The sequence below is a fragment of the Kwoniella shandongensis genome, chromosome 6, assembly GCF_008629635.2.
Source record: "Kwoniella shandongensis chromosome 6, complete sequence".
Classification (NCBI taxonomy): Eukaryota; Fungi; Basidiomycota; class Tremellomycetes; order Tremellales; family Cryptococcaceae; genus Kwoniella; species Kwoniella shandongensis.
In genome coordinates this window covers 1017579-1034880 of record NC_089292.1, presented here as the reverse complement: position 1 = coordinate 1034880, position 17302 = coordinate 1017579, and the positions used below count along the sequence as shown (strand labels likewise).

Here is a 17302-nt window from a genome sequence, read left to right as displayed (position 1 = left end):
TCGATCCACCCATATTCAGCCAACGCCCGTCATGTCCCACTTATTCCCTCAACAAAACTCGTACACACCTTACTCTTCTAACGAACCACTCGCATTCTTCGGCGGTTCGACCACCCCCGGTCCTTCAACGTCCTCCCCATACTATGGCGGCTCACGCTCCTCCCTCGAAGGGAATATGGGAGGTATGGGTGGCTCCTCATTAGGCGTCGGAGCTGGAGGAGTAGGAGGAGGAGCGTATGCAGCTAGTGGGAATATGAACATGGCAGCTTCGGGGAGGATGTTATCGGGTGAAGGGAGATGGTGGGAGGCGTTCGGGACAGGAGGTTTCGAAGGCGAGCCGAGCTTAATGGAGGGTGAGTCGACCTCGTTATTATATCTTACAAGTTGCAATCTTGGTGAAGTTTAGCTGATGGGTTGTTTGGGTCGTCTTTAGAACTCGGTATAAACCCCTCACACATCTTACAGAAATCATTGACGGTGTTAAATCCCTTGGCTAAAGTCAACGAGAATATAATGGACGATGCGGACCTTGCAGGTCCATTCGTGTTCTGTTTCGCATTTGCATTGTCACTCTTACTTGTGAGTGCGGGTTCTCTCCCTTGCAGCTGATCGTCAAGGCTGACAATGATTCTGTCCTGCCCTGTCCTATCCGTCTTCTCCACTATCACACAAAATCAACTCGCCTGCTCTCTCATTCGCAATTCCCTATCTGTCCCCTCACTCTGCCTCTCCACCTGCTTTGCTTCTCTCTTCTGCGGCGCAGTCTGGCAAACCCCAATTCTCCTATATATACGGTGTCGGACTCCTCGGCACTACCGCCATCTATCTTCTTCTCAACCTGATGGCCGAAACATCCATCGACGCTTATCGTACCGCCTCTGTCCTCGGTTACTGTCTCTTACCGATGGTCGGCTTGGGTGGCATCGGTATGGGAGTAGGAATCGATCATCCGCTCGGTTATCTATTATCGAGCTTGAGTATTCTCTGGTGTACGTATTCGGCCAGTGCGATTTTCGTAGCTGTCTTAAGGATGGATAGACAGAGATTGTTGGTGGCTTATCCTGTTGGGTTGTTTTATGGTTGTTTTGCCTTGTTGAGTATATTCAACGTCAAGAAGTAGAGGGACTATTTCAGAAAATGCATATTTTATCACAGCATGCGCATTTCTCATGGCATGGGTCGTTCAATGGGACCCTGGACGGTCCCGGTCCATAATGCTAGCACGAACAGGTTACAGCTGTTCAAACAGCCAACACAACAGCGTTACAAGTTGGATTTTGGAACTCGTTACCGACCATCTCTTCCCTAAAGCAGTTGCTGAGCTCAACGCAGCTGCTCACCGCCGACGTGAATGTCATAAATGCATGATATATCATGCTACCGTGCCCTGATCATCTATCCAAACTAATACAATCCTGCCCACTCATCCTTCTTGGCGCCTGTCAAACCCTTGCTCTCTGTCTCGGCGAGCGTTTCCAAATCGGGCAAGACGACATCGGGTTGAGGTGGGGGGAGAAGGGTGGTGTAAGGGGAAATGACGGAATCGAATTCGGCGTCGGATGAAAGGGGTAGTGGGGTAGGGGCTGTGACAGACAACAAGTTAGCGCTTGATATCAATTGGAGGCGCCGACAAGGCTGGCTGTGATGCACAGAGCAGCACTCACTGTGCTCAATGATAGGCTTAGAGGGCACTGTGGCCTTTGCCAATCCGCCCAAAATCAATCTTCTCAAACTAGGACCGTCCAGTGGCGCCTCCTTCTTCGCAGGTGCAGCTCCATCAGTCGGGGCAGTCGCCTTGTTCTACACATGTAGACCAACATCAGCAAGAGACTCGCATCACACATTTGTATCTTTGCAAACTCACCTCGCTCGCTCTCTTGCCGCTTGGACCCAAGGGATCAAGGTTCAGCTTCTCCGCTGAACCGTAGGCACTCTTCACTTTGCCAAGTGCGAGAAGGACATCTCCCTTGGTCAACATCCCGTGTCTACCTGTGCCCTTGAGCTTGGAGATTTGTTCGGTGGTGAGGTCGGATTCGAGCAGTCTAGGGTAACGGCGTCAGCAGGGGTGAGTCAGACAGCTCAACGGATCCAGGCGGGGCAGGTTGGGGCACGCAGCTCAATTGCGCTAGCAGTACGTAGATCAAGGCAGGAAACGCCGAGTGGGACAGGGACGAGTAGGGACGGCGAAGCAAACGGTACACTCACAATCTTGACACACTCGGGAAGATAGGTTGAGAATGCTTGATCTGCTTTCCTCCATGCGAATGTCCACCACTAGTCTCAGCCTTCTCTGCCGGTGCACTCTCCTGCTTCTTTGGTTCTTCCTTCTTAGGCTCCTCCGCTTTCTTCTCCTCCTTTGGTGGTGCATTTCCCTCTTTCTCGGGGATTGACGATCCTTCAGGAGCGAGGTTGGATGGGATTTCAACAGAGGCGAGATCGTCGCCTTCTTCAGCAAGGATGGCGATCACTTGACCGACGGGGATTTTTGATGAGCCCTCTTTCACCTACGACAGAGTATTATCAGCTATGCGCTCAAGTACTTGGGCTGTTGGCCAAGATGTGCTGGATCGCTGATCAAGATACAGAACGAGACATACGATAATCTTGCCCATCACACCGTCGTCTTGAGCTTCAACGTCGATTGTAGCTTTGTCCGTCTCCTACGAAGATGCAGAACAGATCCCTCATCAGCACACCCCCCTTTCTCTTCTCTTAAGTTTCCATCCAGCCGAGGCGAGCGGAATGAGTACGACGACGAGATAACTCACAACTTCTAACAAAACATCGCCAGCTGTGAAAGCCTCTCCTTCCTGCTTCTTCCAACCCGTGATACCACCCTCTGTCATCGTAGGTGACATGGCTGGCATTCGTAAGCTGCTCGTAGCATATCGGACTTGTCGAAGGGCTAATCGAGAAACAATCAACACATCAGCTCAATTCTGTACAGATGGCGTCCAATGAATGTCGCGAGAGGTGAGGTTGATGGGCACTCACGAAGTCTGGAAGAAGAGGAGATCCGAGATCGGATGAGCGATGTGAGCTGAGTAGAGCCTCGCATTTTGACAGAACGATCCAGACAAGACAAGAAACAGAGCTATAGCAGAGAAGGAGGAATGTTGATGGTATTATTATTGTCAAAGTCGTTGCGAGCACTGGCACGGTAAACGCACGGTGGGGAATGCGGAAACGGCTCTCGGAGATTGTGTCAAGCACGTATCACGTGGATTTGGTCCCGTGTATGTGCCTGGTGGATGATGGCCGTTGAACATGAAACTCTGAGAGACAGTGATGCGAGCCGGGTACCGCGTGAGCAGGAGAGAGATGCGCTGCTGATGACCATTACAAACAATTCGCTTGGTGTCAAGCTGGATTCGGTTTATAGTGACTCATTCAAGACGAAGGAGGTGCCAGAGTCGTTATATCAAACAGAACAATTTGTGTTTTGCCTCATTCCCATGCGGAAAGGAAGTATCTGGCGTCGCACGCAATGTCTCTGACGAGCGATGCATTGAGAGGTTCTTGCTATTCATTGGGTTAAATGTACGATTACACCTATCAGAGTATGCATGGGTCGAGTGGACGAAGACGCGATACCCAGGTAGGAGAGGGTTGAGCACTATCGATTGTAGTGTGCCCAGTATCGTTCAGCATGCCACACTCAGTTCCGGAGTTCAGTATTCAGCGAAACGCTGGTGGTCATTGGTTGCCTGATAGTGCTGCTCGATGGAAGCGTAGTGAAAATAGTTCGCGAAACAACGACCAGTCAAGTTCTGTGAAAGCTCCGACACATATCTCTTCTTGTCTCAATCACTCTGCCCCGGAAATGCTGTGCATTGAAGCACAACACATCACTCACAACCAAGATCATACATTCATATCCAACAAAACAAAACGTAATTATATGTATGCCCTAAGCGAATCGTCCCCCCTTATTGGTCCACGACGTGAAGCCGCCAACCTCAAAAGGACGTATTATAAACAGGCCCTCTTGTGTATTGAGTCAATCTTCTCCAGCGCCATTAAGTCGAATTTTGTTCATCTATGGAGGCGAAAAGATGTCGCTATGGTTTAAGCCAGAGTTGATGTGTAAGGAGAAGGGAGAGTAAAAGTAAAGAATGTGAGATGTGTTTTGTACGCGGACGGTGCATGCACCACTTGCTGGTGGGATGGGGTTGCACGCGGTGGAGGTTTGCTGAACTGAGTGATAAGGAACAGCCTGTATCCTTTGCCACGTAAGAAAGCACGATCGCAATTTCGCCACATCTCCTTTCCCTCGGCGTTTTCAATTTACACGAAATCCCAAAACCTGGTTGTACACCCAATCCGATGCTCACCACCACCGTATCCCTCTCTACACTGGCACTGGGCAAGGGAACACAACCAACGCAACGACAGACTGTCTGTCTGTCTCTGAGGGTTTGCACCGAAATCATCAGTATCATCAATACACATCTGCCCTTGGTACCCTTTCTTCTTCTTAACCTTCAAGTCAAACCCGTGAGTGCTGTCGTGTTGTGTGACAAGTAAAGAGAGGCTGACCGAGATACAACTCTCTTGCTTGCTCTCTATCCTTTCGACTACCCATTCGACAACCCGTTCGTACAAATCGGCAATCTTGCTCGAAACAATCAATCAACCGGTACTCACTTGCCTCATCGCCAACTTGTCTCTTTGCTGGATATCATCGTTGGATTGTTCTGTTGGATCTATTTGGATTGGTGGAATATCTCGAACTCGAACTGCTGGAACTATATGGTGGATTCGCTACTACAGAACAAAACCAGTCAAAATGGCCGAAGTCTCCGCCCCCGCCCCCCGATCTAGTGAGTTGGCATTTCCAGTCGAACGAGGAGTAGGGAACATGAAGCATAGAGGAGCATGAGAGGTAGAAGGGATATTCGTGGTTGAGCGAGGGAGAAGTGGATGGAACGTTGGAAAGGGGAACGATTAGGGATGGACGGTGTATGGTGGATTCATGCTGATATCTCTACCCTCTTCCCCCCCGCCAGACCTCCGATACGGCTTGAACCGAGGACGACCCACCACCGTCATCCCCAAGACCGTCAAGCCTTCCCACAAGAAGGGTATCAAGACGTGAGTGGGCATTTCCCCCCATACAGGATAGTGAGATGAGAGTATCGCTGATACGTCGTATTCTCGTATGTAAACAGCGAGAAGAAGACTTTCGTCAAGAACATCATCCGAGAGGTCGCTGGATTCTCCCCTTACGAGAAGCGAGTTATGGAGTTGTTGAGAAACTCAAAGGACAAGAAGGCGAAGAAGCTCACCAAGAAGAGGGTGCGTTATATTTTCTTCCCCGCTTGCCGTTAGGTGCTCGACTGTTCGACTGTTCCACTGTTCCGGGCCAAGTCATAAGATATGGCCCATCAGTCGGGATTGAGCAGGGATGGAGAGAGCCCATTGTAATATTGCTTTACAAGATGCTGACTTGCTTTTTGTTCGCTTTTACAGCTCGGTACCCTTCTCCGATCCAAGCGTAAGATCGAGGAGCTCTCCAACATCATCCAGGAGCAGCGACGACACGCCGCCCACTAAGCTATTCATTCACGTTAGTGTCTGTGTTGGCTAGGGGGTTGGTCAGAGGGTCTATGTACATCTCATCGTGGCTTTATGCAGCTGTGGTGAATATGCTTGGTGGTCTTGCGACTGTCGGTTTGATCAGACGTGGTGCATTCTGGCGATGGCGTCAAAGCAGCGATTCCAGTAGTGCTGTGAATCCAGGCTGTAAAGTGGTCGGGCCTGACGCTGAACCACTGACCAATCTGAGCTGCAGTTGAGGGGAGAAACAGTGATGTGCATGACGACTATCGCTACAAGTATGATTTATTATACTGACTTATCCTTCTCCACAAAACCCATCTGATCGCTACACTTGGTAACCATGTCAATCCATTGCAAGACCTGTCCGTCCTAGATACCAACACTACACTCTCATCCAAACATCTGCTCTACGAGCTTTATTGTCCGCCTCTTTCTGCTTGGTTTTCCCCGCATCAATCTTCTCGTCTTCTGCTCCATCTCGACCTGCTTGAGCTCGGGCTTTCATACCTTCCCAAGCACCCCCGCGGAAGTGATTACCGCGATGTCTCCATCCGAACTGTGTGTAGGGGAGGTGAGGTATCAGCATTCTAAAACGTTCGGTACACCGTGCGTCACAGTTCAAAGTGAGGTGAGACAAAGTAAGACAGATTGATCGAGTTACGATAAAGCATGAGTCTTGCTCCGTTGACCAGCTGATAGCCCACGGAAGGAAGTCAAGCAGATCATATGGAAGAGGACAAGTCAAACTCACCTTGGCTACCGCCGTGAGCACACCGACTCCCATCCCCACTCCTATCCCTGGCGCCGCAAAGAACGCCAATCCACTCCCTAATGTCCCTAGTAGTCCCCCACCAACAGCAGCGATAACAGCTCCTACAGCTGCATATTTCGCATATCGTAAAGCACGTTTTATAACATATCTTACAACGTATCTGGTCATATTTGACCGAGAAAGTCAGCAAGAACGCAATGTAGCTTGCTCGATAGAGGGGACCACTCACCGAGTTGTCGTTAACATTGATCGAGTGGTAAGTGATGCTGGAGCGACGCCAGCTGCTGAGCCCATCGCCAAGTACTTCAAGTTCACTTTGGCATGGTGTAATTTTGATGCTGAGGGGTTATCAGCGGGTGGCTCGGCGGGAGGTGACATCGTTGTGTGATTGCTATTAACACTGAAGGATCGGTCGAACTGTCTGTATGTCTGTCTGTCTTGGAAGTATGGACGATGACTGTGTCTAAGTAATTGTAGCTGGTCGAAAAGAGCTTATGTCTTCTGAACGGTGACAAACTATTCTATAATCGTACCCCATCTCACCTATCATCCGTTCATCGGCTGCAGATCATTTTCCATTATTTCGTAGATGGGATCTAAACTTGTATCGATGACGACACTTATATACTGGTACGGACAGTGTAGAGTGGAATATTTCTTTTAGCTTGGCCGCGCCACGCGTACAACCTGGCATAAAACGACGTACGTTACGGTTATGATTTTGACGATCGTCCAAAGTAATACTTGTAGTTGACAGGTTTACACTCTCCTTTGTATCGTTATTTCTTCTTCATACTTGTCTTCGGTTCAACTTAGCATAGCTTGATACCATCTTACCTCACTCCACTCCGCCATGGCATCAAAACTCCCCGCTTCGACAACTAGATCGTTCAGGATCTTTGCCCTTCCTCTCGCTCGACTCCCTCGTTCCACCACGAACACCTCCAGTAGCCCTGCTCCTGCCCCATCCTCATCTACATCTTCCGAGACTGCTTCCACTTCGCCTACTCCCACCCATGCTAAAACCCCTTTGATCCTATTCCACGTCTCTCAACCCGACCCTACACCGGAGAGCGTCTCCCCGAACCTCATAAACAAAGCACTTGCCAAAGCTTCGGACACATGGTTAAAATTAGGTGAAAAGGATAAGAATTCATGGACGTATTGGTTCTATGCGAGAGGGGAGAAGTTGATGGATAAGATAGAGTATGAAGAGTGGGCGCTGAAAGCTGTTAAAGAGGGAGAAGGAGTTAGGATCGATAAAGTAGGGAATGTCCTGGACAAGATTGAGGTGAGTAAGAACTACTATCTCAACTAACCCAGGTCATCTAGGACCAGTGGTACAAACAATGTCTGCATGATTTGATCACTGACATTTGTATTTGGGTATGAACAGATCCCCCTGGTCAGACCGACTCTGAAAGAGCCCTTACCACCACTCCTTCCTAAACTCCACCGAATGCTCCTGCACCGAATACCGTATCACCGAAAGATGATGTACCGATCCATCATTGCGTGAGTTGCTCGAGATATCCACAGCTAGTGTCTGATACCTCATCCCTGCCTCGATGTATATAAGTCGCAATCGCTGACCTATGTTTACTTCCTCGTACAGCTCCCCCCTCACATGGCCATTCGCGATCATCCCCGTCGTTCCCAACTTCCCCCTCTTCTACGTCCTTTGGCGAGCATGGTCTCATTACAAAGCATGGAAGGGAGCTGCGTATCTCGAGACATTGTTGAAAGCGGGCCTGATAGTTGAGAAAGAGAACAAACAACTGGGCGACATCTACGCTGCCAAAGCGGCCAACGAAGCTCCCGACGCTACTTCTACACCTTCTGGAACTTCAAGTGGTAGTTCTTTGACGACGAACAAGGGAGATGAACAAGATTTGACAGGATCAAGTGCGAAATCTCTTTCACCCCAAGCGAAGGGACTTGGAGGTGCAGCACCTGACGGGACTGCAACTCCTTCGTCGCTCGTCTATCGATCGACCCCACCAACTTCGGACCCGTCGCTCAAAGCTAAGACTGGAACGATCGAACAACCTGCCCCTGCTCCTGCTCCTGGACCAATCACATCGAAAGCCCAACACCCTTCGTTGTTATTGTCACCAAGTCAGATCCCCCAATTGGCAAAGACGTTCAACTTGAGACCGTACGAAGTTATGGATATCACAAGAGCGGTCGAACAGGCCGATTTCAGAGCGAGAAGAACGGATAAGGATAGACAACAGAAGGAAAAGGTGAAGGAGGAGGAGGAAAAGGTGAAAGCTCAAGCAAAGGAAGGTAAGGCAGAGTGAAATGAGCACGCTGCTGTCTTGAAAAGGAAAAGACACTGATCAGGAAAGAGAAGAGGCGAAATCGTCATTCAAATGGAGAGGGAATCTGCACCGATAGCGCATGTAAGGGAAAATGGAGCTTGTCATGAGGTAGTTAGAACAGGGGAATAGTAGATGGGTCCAGAGGGAGAGCCTTCATTGCACATTAGGAATTAAGCTTTGGTCGGCAGTGTGAATCCGCATACACAGCATATGCATATCGTAGCAAGAATGAGATATGGAAGAGCACGTTGGGTAATTCACAGCCACTCTTACACGAGTACAGCACAGAATGCAAAGATACGCTGACAGCAGCTTAATACGGTTTGTATCGTCTTGACTTTTTGAGCTCTTCCACTTTCGCCTTGTCCTGTTCGAACTTTAATCGAAGGTCTGCGAGGTCTGCGTCGGGAGTGGTGTATCAGCGTGCGTTCACGAGAACGTCAAACGACATGACATCCGTTGTTGGAGGATGCCTAGCGAATCATGACGGTGTACTCACCTCGTCTCTTCTGGTCCAACTGTTGGAATTTGTAAAACCCTTCCAATGCTCCCGCTCCCAGACCTTTCTTCTTATCCTTGTTCTTCTTATCAAATCCTCTACTTGCGACTCCCACGCCCATCTTCCCAACCCCATCACCTCTCCCTCCTGCTCTTCCATAACGACCTGAACGAACGACGACAGTGAATCCATCTTCGTCGACCAATGCCCCTGCACCCTGTTTCTTCGCACGTGAGGAGAGTAGGAGAGAGTGGAGATGATCGAATCTTGCCATCGAGGAATCTGCGAATGCTTTCACTTCTTCCAAAGATGGTCGAAGAGCATTATGCAGGGATGTATAATATTCTATACCGGTGGGTTCTCCCGCAGAATATTTGGGTAGGGAGATAGGTGCAGAGGAAGTAGAAGAGGGAGAAGACATCAATCGAGTGATGGAGATCGTATCGAGGAAGATGATATGCGCGGAGGATAAACCGGATTGACCAAAGGTCGTACTTCGCGGATTGAGCGAAGGTAATGAGATGATGGAAGGGACAGAATCGGGTAAAGCGTTCTTCTTCTTCTTTTTCAAATTACGTCGTTGACTCTTTGTCAAAGTGTAATTCTTATCACCTTGGAATGTGGGTTCAACACGACCATCCTCCGCTCCCGCATCAACCTCTTTGGCTGCTTGTTCATCCTCGTCTTCGTTGTCGTCTTCGTCGTCACTCTCCTCGTCGTTATCTTCTGGTGAGAGACCTCTCACAGCTCGTTCAAGTACGTCCTCTCCACCTCTGCCGTTGATCCTTACATCCTCCACTACACCCCATTTGTTGAAAACGGTTCTCAAGTCTCTTTCTGTTATATCGACAGGTAAGTTGACGACGAACAACGTCCTGTCTTCGGGCAAAGCCTCATCGGACGAGGTCGATTTGGTAGTCTGCGTATGGGGTCGACAATACATATAATGGGTGGTATTGCTGATCGTGGCGGACTTGCTTGAACTAGCAGTTGAGATAGGGATAGGGATAGGTGAAGGGAGGGAGATGGGGATAGGAAGGAAGTTGGAATACAATTTTGGTTGGGCAGATTTGGGCGTGGACGAAGAACCGCCATTGGCGTTGGTAGATGATTGGCCGGTCTTGGTCTTGGTTTTGGCGATCTTACCTGCCTTGGCAGTTGGTCGAGGAGGTACTTTCGGCATGGTGATAAAAAGCACGGGCTTTGAGCTGCTGATGTGGGTGTAGTAGATAGATGGTCAAGACACTATTTTGAACTGGTGATATCGATACGAGTACAGTATCTCGCTTTGCGATGCGCGAACGAAGCACAACTTTTGGTCGAGGGCACGTGACCTGATTGGCAGTATGTGGAAGGATCGTTTAAACTGGGTTCATACCCCTCTGTGCCTTTGTTGACGCTAGAAGCATAATTAGTACTGCGTCGCGGATTCCCGGGTTTCTTAAATTCGTAACCGTTTCTTGCGATCGACCATAAGGATTCGTAGACTGTAGTCGACATTACATAGATTGTCGTCATTCAACGTCCTCCCTTGTCTTGTACTTATGCATTCATACAGGCGCCCTCTCGGACATAGACAACATCTCAGACTCTAGGAGGAGGATGAGTGTAGGCACGACCAACGAACGGTAGCAAGGTCGTGTCGCGTCTCAAACACTAGAGGAAGCCTTTGCAGCATGTTAAGCCTGAAACATAGAAGGCAAGCGGCGGCCGGTAGCCGGAGTCCTATCTCGACCATGTATTCTGTACTGTGTCCATCTAACGCTCGTGGTACTGTACATGACCCAGTGATATCGTCTAGTTCTATCAGACTGACCCTCTAAAGTCTGTGCCCATATGGTGTCAAATGAACACGGTCGGAGACGACCGAAACATGAGAATATATGAGACCGGCCAGTGAAAATTCCCGATTTACGGATCAGGGACGCGATCGTCAGCCTCAGTGCTTCACAAGGTTCCTCGGCCAAAAATAGTAAAAGATCAAGTTCTGGGCCGAAGTGATGCACATCAGAATCAGACCGAAGGTCACAGATATCGAGGAGTCCAAGGACACGCGTCGACCTACTACACTGTCGTATGCATGCATACGTGAGCACTGTAGAAAGAATGAGCAATCATCAAAGTACAGGTATGCATGCATACATGTTTGAACGCTTATGGTAATCGTATTTCAAGCTGCACAAAGCACATGACGTTGAGTGGCGGGGAGAAGAGTCAACTTTTGTCATCGGTCGCGGTCCTGTTTTTTCGCTGCGTCGGATTTGACCGTCATCTCATAAACCTTGTGCTTCCACACTTTCAATCCTTTCCTCAGTACAAGAATGTCTCTTACATCGAACAAGTATCATTCCCTTTGACCATTCCCTCCTCTCATTGGTTTCGGTTTCTATTGCTTCGTTTATTTCTCCTTTGATTCGCAATTTCACCAGCAGGTCGTCGAACTTCTGCCTGGTTCATCATTCCTGTTTTGACGGAATCGATCGTTTTCAATAACAAACCTCGAGCGTCCGAAGCTCTACATTTCCGCCGATCTCATTTGTCCGATCTAACCTTTCGCCTTTTCTCAAAATGTCTCTTCTACCGACCAATCGAGATTCTTCTCCATCATCGAGCGCACCCGAAACGTCTTCTCCGCGACGACGGTCGATCGCACCTTCTTCCCAGAGTGTATCGACGCGCGTAGGTGGATCGGACGATGAGAAGGAGAAGGATGGAGCGAAAATGTCTAACAACGATTACAACGAGAAGACCAACGTGATCGTCAATCGTGATAATGAATACGAGGAGAAGGGTTTGACAGAGATTGACGATGACGGTGTCAAGCGGAAAGTCATGGTTGTTCTCGAGCAGAAGAGCGGTAAAGAGATGCTGCGAGATGTTGGTGGCGGTCAATATACACAGCCAAGATGGTAAGTCCGTCTCGTTCTCGAACTCGAACGAGGTCAACTGAGTGGATACTTACAAATCGTCATTTGATCAATAGGCGTCACTCACTACCCTTCGTTAACCCCAAACATCCTCCCCCTCCGGCACGTCTCAGTCTGGACGAAGCGAAAGTTACACCCGAAGTCTCTGCGAATTTCTTCAGCTTGATGTTCTTCAACTGGATCAGTCCGATGATGGCCCTGGGTTCTGCCCGACCGCTTCAAGATACTGATCTTTGGAAAATGGACGCTGCGCGAGGATCCGAGCCGTTATCGAACAAATTACTACGATCTTACGAAGCTCGAAGACAAGCTGCCAACGAGTTCAACATCAAGCTTGAAGATCCCAAAACTCCTCTCCCATTGTCCAAACGCATCAAGTTCGCTTGTCTCCCAAATCGAGCTCGAAGAGAGAAGGAATATCGAACCAAATTGGGGAAGAAGAAACCCTCTTTGCTCTGGGCTTTGAGCGATACCTTTGGCTGGTACTTCTTGTCATCGGGTCTCATCAAATTGATTGGTGATGTGTGTAACGCTGTCACTCCGCTTCTCATTCGTGCTCTTATCACCTGGTCTACCAACTATCATATTGCCAAAGCAGCAGGACGACAGTTGCCCTCAAGGGGTCCAGGTATCGGAATGGCTGTTGGTCTTCTCCTTCTTTTGATCTGTGCCAGTATGTGCTTGCACCACTACTTCTACCGTGAGTTACTTGGCTCTTGCAACCTTCGGTGGCCATCAGCTGATGTTTTGAACTAGGTTCAATGGGTGTTGGAGTCTTGTCACGATCCGCCATCATCACCGCTGTATTCCAGCAAGCTCTGCGGTTCACCCAGAAGTCTCGAGGCGAAATACCGAACGGCAAGCTGGTCAACCACATCTCCACCGATGTCAGTCGAATCGATTTCGCAGCCGGTTTTGCGCACATGATCTGGACTGCCCCTGTCCAAATGATTGTTATCATCAGTAAGTCAATTGCTTACCCAGGTCTGGAGTATGATCTTCGCGCTGACGCTTTCCGTAGTCATCCTTCTCGTTCAGATCGGCTATTCCGCCCTTCCCGGTATCGCATTCCTGTTCGTCATGACCCCGCTTCAAATTCGTTTCATGAAGAACCTGTTCTTGACCAGAAAGAAGGCAGCCGGATGGACCGACAAGAGGTGCGTAGGCTCATCCATCTATGACGACGCTCAGGCTGACTATCTCGTAGAGCCAAACTCTTGCAAGAGATTCTTGGAGGCATGCGAATCGTCAAGTACATGGCGTGGGAGAACCCCTTCCTCAAGCGAATTAACGCTATCCGTGGCATGGAACTCAAGTACATTCGAACTCTCCTGATCCTTCGTTCGGGAATGACCGCTTTCGCCATGGCCTTACCCACGCTCGCCGCTATCTTGTCGTTCATCACATACAGTGCGACTGCTCACGAGCTTCAAGCCGCGAAAATCTTCACTGTGGTGACTCTTTTCCAACTCATGCGAATGCCTCTTATGATGTGGCCAATGACTCTCAGTGCCACAGCCGATGCCCTCACTGCGCTTGGTCGACTCGAAGCTGTGTTCGACTCTGAGCTGATCACCGAAGAGAAGCATGTCGACCCGAACATGGAGGAAGCGGTCAGGCTCGACCACGCTTCATTCACTTGGGATGCCGCACCTGTCGAGGAGGACACGATGATGAAGAAGCTGAAGGGCAAAACAGCACAAGCCATCACTGGCGCGGCTGTGGCACCTGCGTCATACGATAAGAAAGCCGAGAAGAAGGAGAAGAGGAAGAAGAGACGCATGATATGGAACAAGAAGGCGAAGAAAGTGACACTGGCCGACGAAACTCAAGCCGAAATCGCATCGGGAGGTCCAAATGCTGCCGAGGCCAGCTCGCAAGGCGTTGGACAAGGTGCTCCTGGTATCGTACCAGCTGTTTCGGAGGAAAAGCCTGAAGTGGACGACTCTGCAAACATCTTTAGAATCAAAAATATCAACCTCAGTATCCCTCGAGGGTCTCTCACCGCGATTGTCGGCGCGATCGGTTCTGGAAAATCCAGTTTGCTGCAAGGTCTCATGGGCGGTAAGTCGTCCTCGCAGAATAAACGAATTGTAACAATGTACTGATGCAATTCGCAGAGATGAGGAAGACTGAAGGTAAAGTCACGTTTTCCGGTTCTACCTCTTTGTGTGCGCAGACTCCCTGGATCCAAAACGCAACCGTCCGACAGGTGAGCAGTTGCGATTTTTCGCGTTGCATGATATGCAGTCAACTAATTTGCTTCGCAGAACATCTTGTTCGGTCAACCTTGGGACGAAGAGCGATATTGGACAGCGGTCCGAGACTCATGCCTCGAGCCTGATCTTGAACTCCTCGACGACGGTGACGGTACTGAGATCGGCGAAAAGGGTATCAACCTTTCCGGTGGTCAGAAACAACGAATCAACATCGCTCGAGCAATTTACTTCAACGCCGATATCATCGCTCTTGACGACCCTCTTTCCGCTTTGGATGCCGGTGTCGGTAAAGCCATCTTTTTCAACGCTATCGCTGGCGCTTTGAATGGAAAGACTCGAATTTTGGTCACCCACGCTTTGCACTTCTTGCCTTATGTCGACAACATCATCATGATGGAAGATGGCAGAATCGGTGAAATCGGAACTTACAAGGAACTACTCGATCAGGATGGTCCGTTTGCACGCCTCATTCGCGAATTCGGTAACGAAGAGCAGAATGAGGAGAGCCTCGAAAACGAGATGGAGGCGATGAACACCTCAGGTCCTGAGCACAAGCGTGACCGGTCGAATATGGTCGCTCGAGGTACGGCGCACACGCTGATGCAAGTCGAAGAACGAAACACCGGTGCGATGAAGAAGGGAACATATCGAAACTACTTCAGGTCGGGTAAGGGAGCTATCATGATTCCCTTCCTTATGCTCGCTATCACATTCGCACAAGCTGTCTACGTTATCACCTCGTATTGGCTGGTTTGGTGGCAGGAGAGAAAGTGGGACGAACCGAACAAGTTCTACATGGGTATCTATGCCGGATTGGGTATTGCGACGGCCATCACCATGTTCTTCCAGGGATTCACCAACGCCCTCATCAACTACTTTGCCTCAAGGAGCATCCACGCCAGCGCCATTGCACGAGTCATGTTCGCTCCTCAATCCTTCTTCGATACCACACCCCTCGGTCGTATCATGAACCGATTCAGTAAGGACACCGATACGGTCGATAACACCTTGTCCGACGCGATGCGAATGGCGATCAGTACATTGGCAAACATTCTGGGATCGACCATCTTGCTTGCCATCGTCGAGCCATACTTCCTCATCGCCATGTTTGTTGTTTCTCTTGCCTACGCCCACAATGCTCGCTTCTACCGAATGAGTTCGCGAGAGTTCAAACGTATTGATTCGATTCTTCGATCATCTCTCTACTCGCACTTCTCCGAATCACTATCGGGAGTGGCTACGATTCGATCTTACGGCGAGTCGGAGCGATTCGTTGCTGACAACGTTGCGAAGATGGATGTCGAAAACCGAGCGTATTATTTGACCATCGTCAACCAGCGGTGGTTGGGTCTCCGACTTGATTTCCTCGGTTCCCTTCTCACTTTCGTGATCGGTATTATTGTCGTCTGTTCTCCAGGCGTTTCTCCTGCCAAGGGAGGTTTGGGTCTTTCCACAGTCATGACTGTTCAACAGTCGTTCTCTTGGCTTGTCCGACAAATTGCCGAGTTTGAAAACGATATGGTTGGTGCTGAGCGAATCATGCATTATGCCAACGAGCTCGAACAGGAAGCGCCACACCAGATCGAGGCGGTGAAACCCCCTGCTTCATGGCCTAGCGAGGGTGCTATCGAATTCAAAGATGTTAAGATGCGATACCGAGAGGAGCTTCCCGATGTCCTGAAGGGTCTCACCTTGACCGTCGGAGCGGCGGAGAAGATTGGTGTAGTTGGACGAACGGGTGCGGGTAAATCATCGATCATGGTTGCCTTGTTCCGAATGTCCGAATTGTCAGCTGGTTCCATCAAGATTGACGGAGTGGACCTGTCCAAGATTGGATTGAACGATCTTCGATCAGGTATTTCTATCATCCCCCAAGATCCGTTATTGTTCAGTGGAACGATCCGATCCAATATCGATCCATTCAACACGAAGACCGACGCAGAGCTCTTTGACACATTACGACGAGCTCACTTGACCCACCCTACCGCTGCTGTAGCCACACCTGTTCCTGATTCGGACGAGACGCCTTTATCGGGTCAAGCATCGCCTTCGACCCAAAGGAAATTCACACTCGACACCGTCGTAGAGGAAGAAGGAGCGAACCTTTCCGTTGGAGAAAGATCGCTCGTCTCACTCGCAAGAGCCCTTGTGAGAGGTACGAAGGTCCTCATTCTCGACGAGGCGACGGCGAGTGTAGATGTGGAGACGGATTCGAAAATCCAGGAGACGATCAGATCAGAGTTCAAGGATAAGACTTTGTTGTGTATCGCACATAGATTGAAGACAATCTTGAGTTACGATAGGATTTTGGTGATGAGCGATGGTCAGGTAGCCGTGAGTTTGCACTTCCTCCTCTCTTCTGTCTGTTCCAAAGTTTTTCAACTGACTGACTTCTGCCGTTTTAGGAATTTGATACGCCTGAAAATCTCTTCAAGATGCAAGGTATCTTTACGGAAATGTGTGCGAAAGCTTCTCTCAATTTGTCTGATATCAAGGTATGTCAAATCTTCCTGCTCAACAACTACCATATATGAGGGATCATCAGCTGATGTTCTCGTCATCTCCAGGCCGCCGCTGCTTTACGATTCTGAATGAGGGATGATCGATCGGGTTTCTAGTATAAGTTAACGGACGGAAAGAGGAATACAAGTATAGGATTCATATCAATCATTGGATCTGTCGGATTTTTTACCCAGTAGTAGTTTTATATTTATATATTTATATATGCATTATGCATCATGAAATGCTGTATTTTACTCGTACTGTATGCCAGAGAGGATCTCGCATAGTAACAATAGGTTGTGCAAAATTTTCCAGGAGGAACTCTAGAAGAACACTATCTGATGGTAGTGCTTCTAGCATTTGTACTAGTGTTTCGAATGCTGTAATAGCACGAGGAGATAGTGTAGGCTTAACAAGAAGAGAAGGGTTCTCCAGATGAATATTTAGAATATCCACAACTTGTTCAGCTAGGCTAGACCCAATAACATAGCTATTGT

The 17302-nt window shown here is 49.2% G+C and overlaps 7 protein-coding genes across 7 annotated transcripts; 4 read left to right on the top strand and 3 right to left on the bottom strand.

Moving 5' to 3' along the window:
* Positions 1-31: 31 nt before the first annotated feature.
* CI109_103680 (uncharacterized protein) lies at positions 32-1120 on the top strand (the record flags this gene model as incomplete). Its single annotated transcript, XM_032001819.1, has 3 exons — positions 32-353; positions 434-579; positions 764-1120. 3 exons carry the CDS (start codon positions 32-34, stop codon positions 1118-1120), a joined length of 825 nt encoding a protein of 274 aa, XP_031863982.1.
* Positions 1121-1404: 284 nt separating this feature from the next.
* Positions 1405-3058, bottom strand: CI109_103679 (uncharacterized protein; the record flags this gene model as incomplete). The annotated part of the gene is made up of 7 exons (XM_032001820.1): positions 1405-1583; positions 1665-1800; positions 1865-2042; positions 2206-2504; positions 2598-2660; positions 2769-2905; positions 2995-3058. 7 exons carry the CDS (start codon positions 3056-3058, stop codon positions 1405-1407), a joined length of 1056 nt encoding a protein of 351 aa, XP_031863983.1.
* A 1731-nt stretch (positions 3059-4789) lies between these two features.
* CI109_103678 (60S ribosomal protein eL36) lies at positions 4790-5556 on the top strand (the record flags this gene model as incomplete). The annotated part of the gene is made up of 4 exons (XM_032001821.1): positions 4790-4823; positions 5010-5094; positions 5172-5298; positions 5473-5556. The coding sequence occupies 4 exons, from the start codon at positions 4790-4792 to the stop codon at positions 5554-5556; spliced, it is 330 nt and encodes a 109-aa protein (XP_031863984.1).
* Positions 5557-5944: 388 nt separating this feature from the next.
* Positions 5945-6712, bottom strand: CI109_103677 (uncharacterized protein; the record flags this gene model as incomplete). Its single annotated transcript, XM_032001822.1, has 3 exons — positions 5945-6118; positions 6314-6494; positions 6564-6712. 3 exons carry the CDS (start codon positions 6710-6712, stop codon positions 5945-5947), a joined length of 504 nt encoding a protein of 167 aa, XP_031863985.1.
* Positions 6713-7187: 475 nt separating this feature from the next.
* CI109_103676 (uncharacterized protein) lies at positions 7188-8734 on the top strand (the record flags this gene model as incomplete). The annotated part of the gene is made up of 4 exons (XM_032001823.2): positions 7188-7625; positions 7731-7849; positions 7950-8623; positions 8670-8734. The coding sequence occupies 4 exons, from the start codon at positions 7188-7190 to the stop codon at positions 8732-8734; spliced, it is 1296 nt and encodes a 431-aa protein (XP_031863986.2).
* Positions 8735-8971: 237 nt separating this feature from the next.
* On the bottom strand, positions 8972-10340 carry CI109_103675 (uncharacterized protein; the record flags this gene model as incomplete). Its single annotated transcript, XM_032001824.1, has 2 exons — positions 8972-9057; positions 9158-10340. 2 exons carry the CDS (start codon positions 10338-10340, stop codon positions 8972-8974), a joined length of 1269 nt encoding a protein of 422 aa, XP_031863987.1.
* Positions 10341-11725: 1385 nt separating this feature from the next.
* CI109_103674 (uncharacterized protein) lies at positions 11726-16894 on the top strand (the record flags this gene model as incomplete). Its single annotated transcript, XM_032001825.1, has 9 exons — positions 11726-12066; positions 12141-12784; positions 12841-13047; positions 13106-13241; positions 13292-14148; positions 14205-14296; positions 14355-16637; positions 16709-16798; positions 16871-16894. 9 exons carry the CDS (start codon positions 11726-11728, stop codon positions 16892-16894), a joined length of 4674 nt encoding a protein of 1557 aa, XP_031863988.1.
* Positions 16895-17302: the final 408 nt, after the last annotated feature.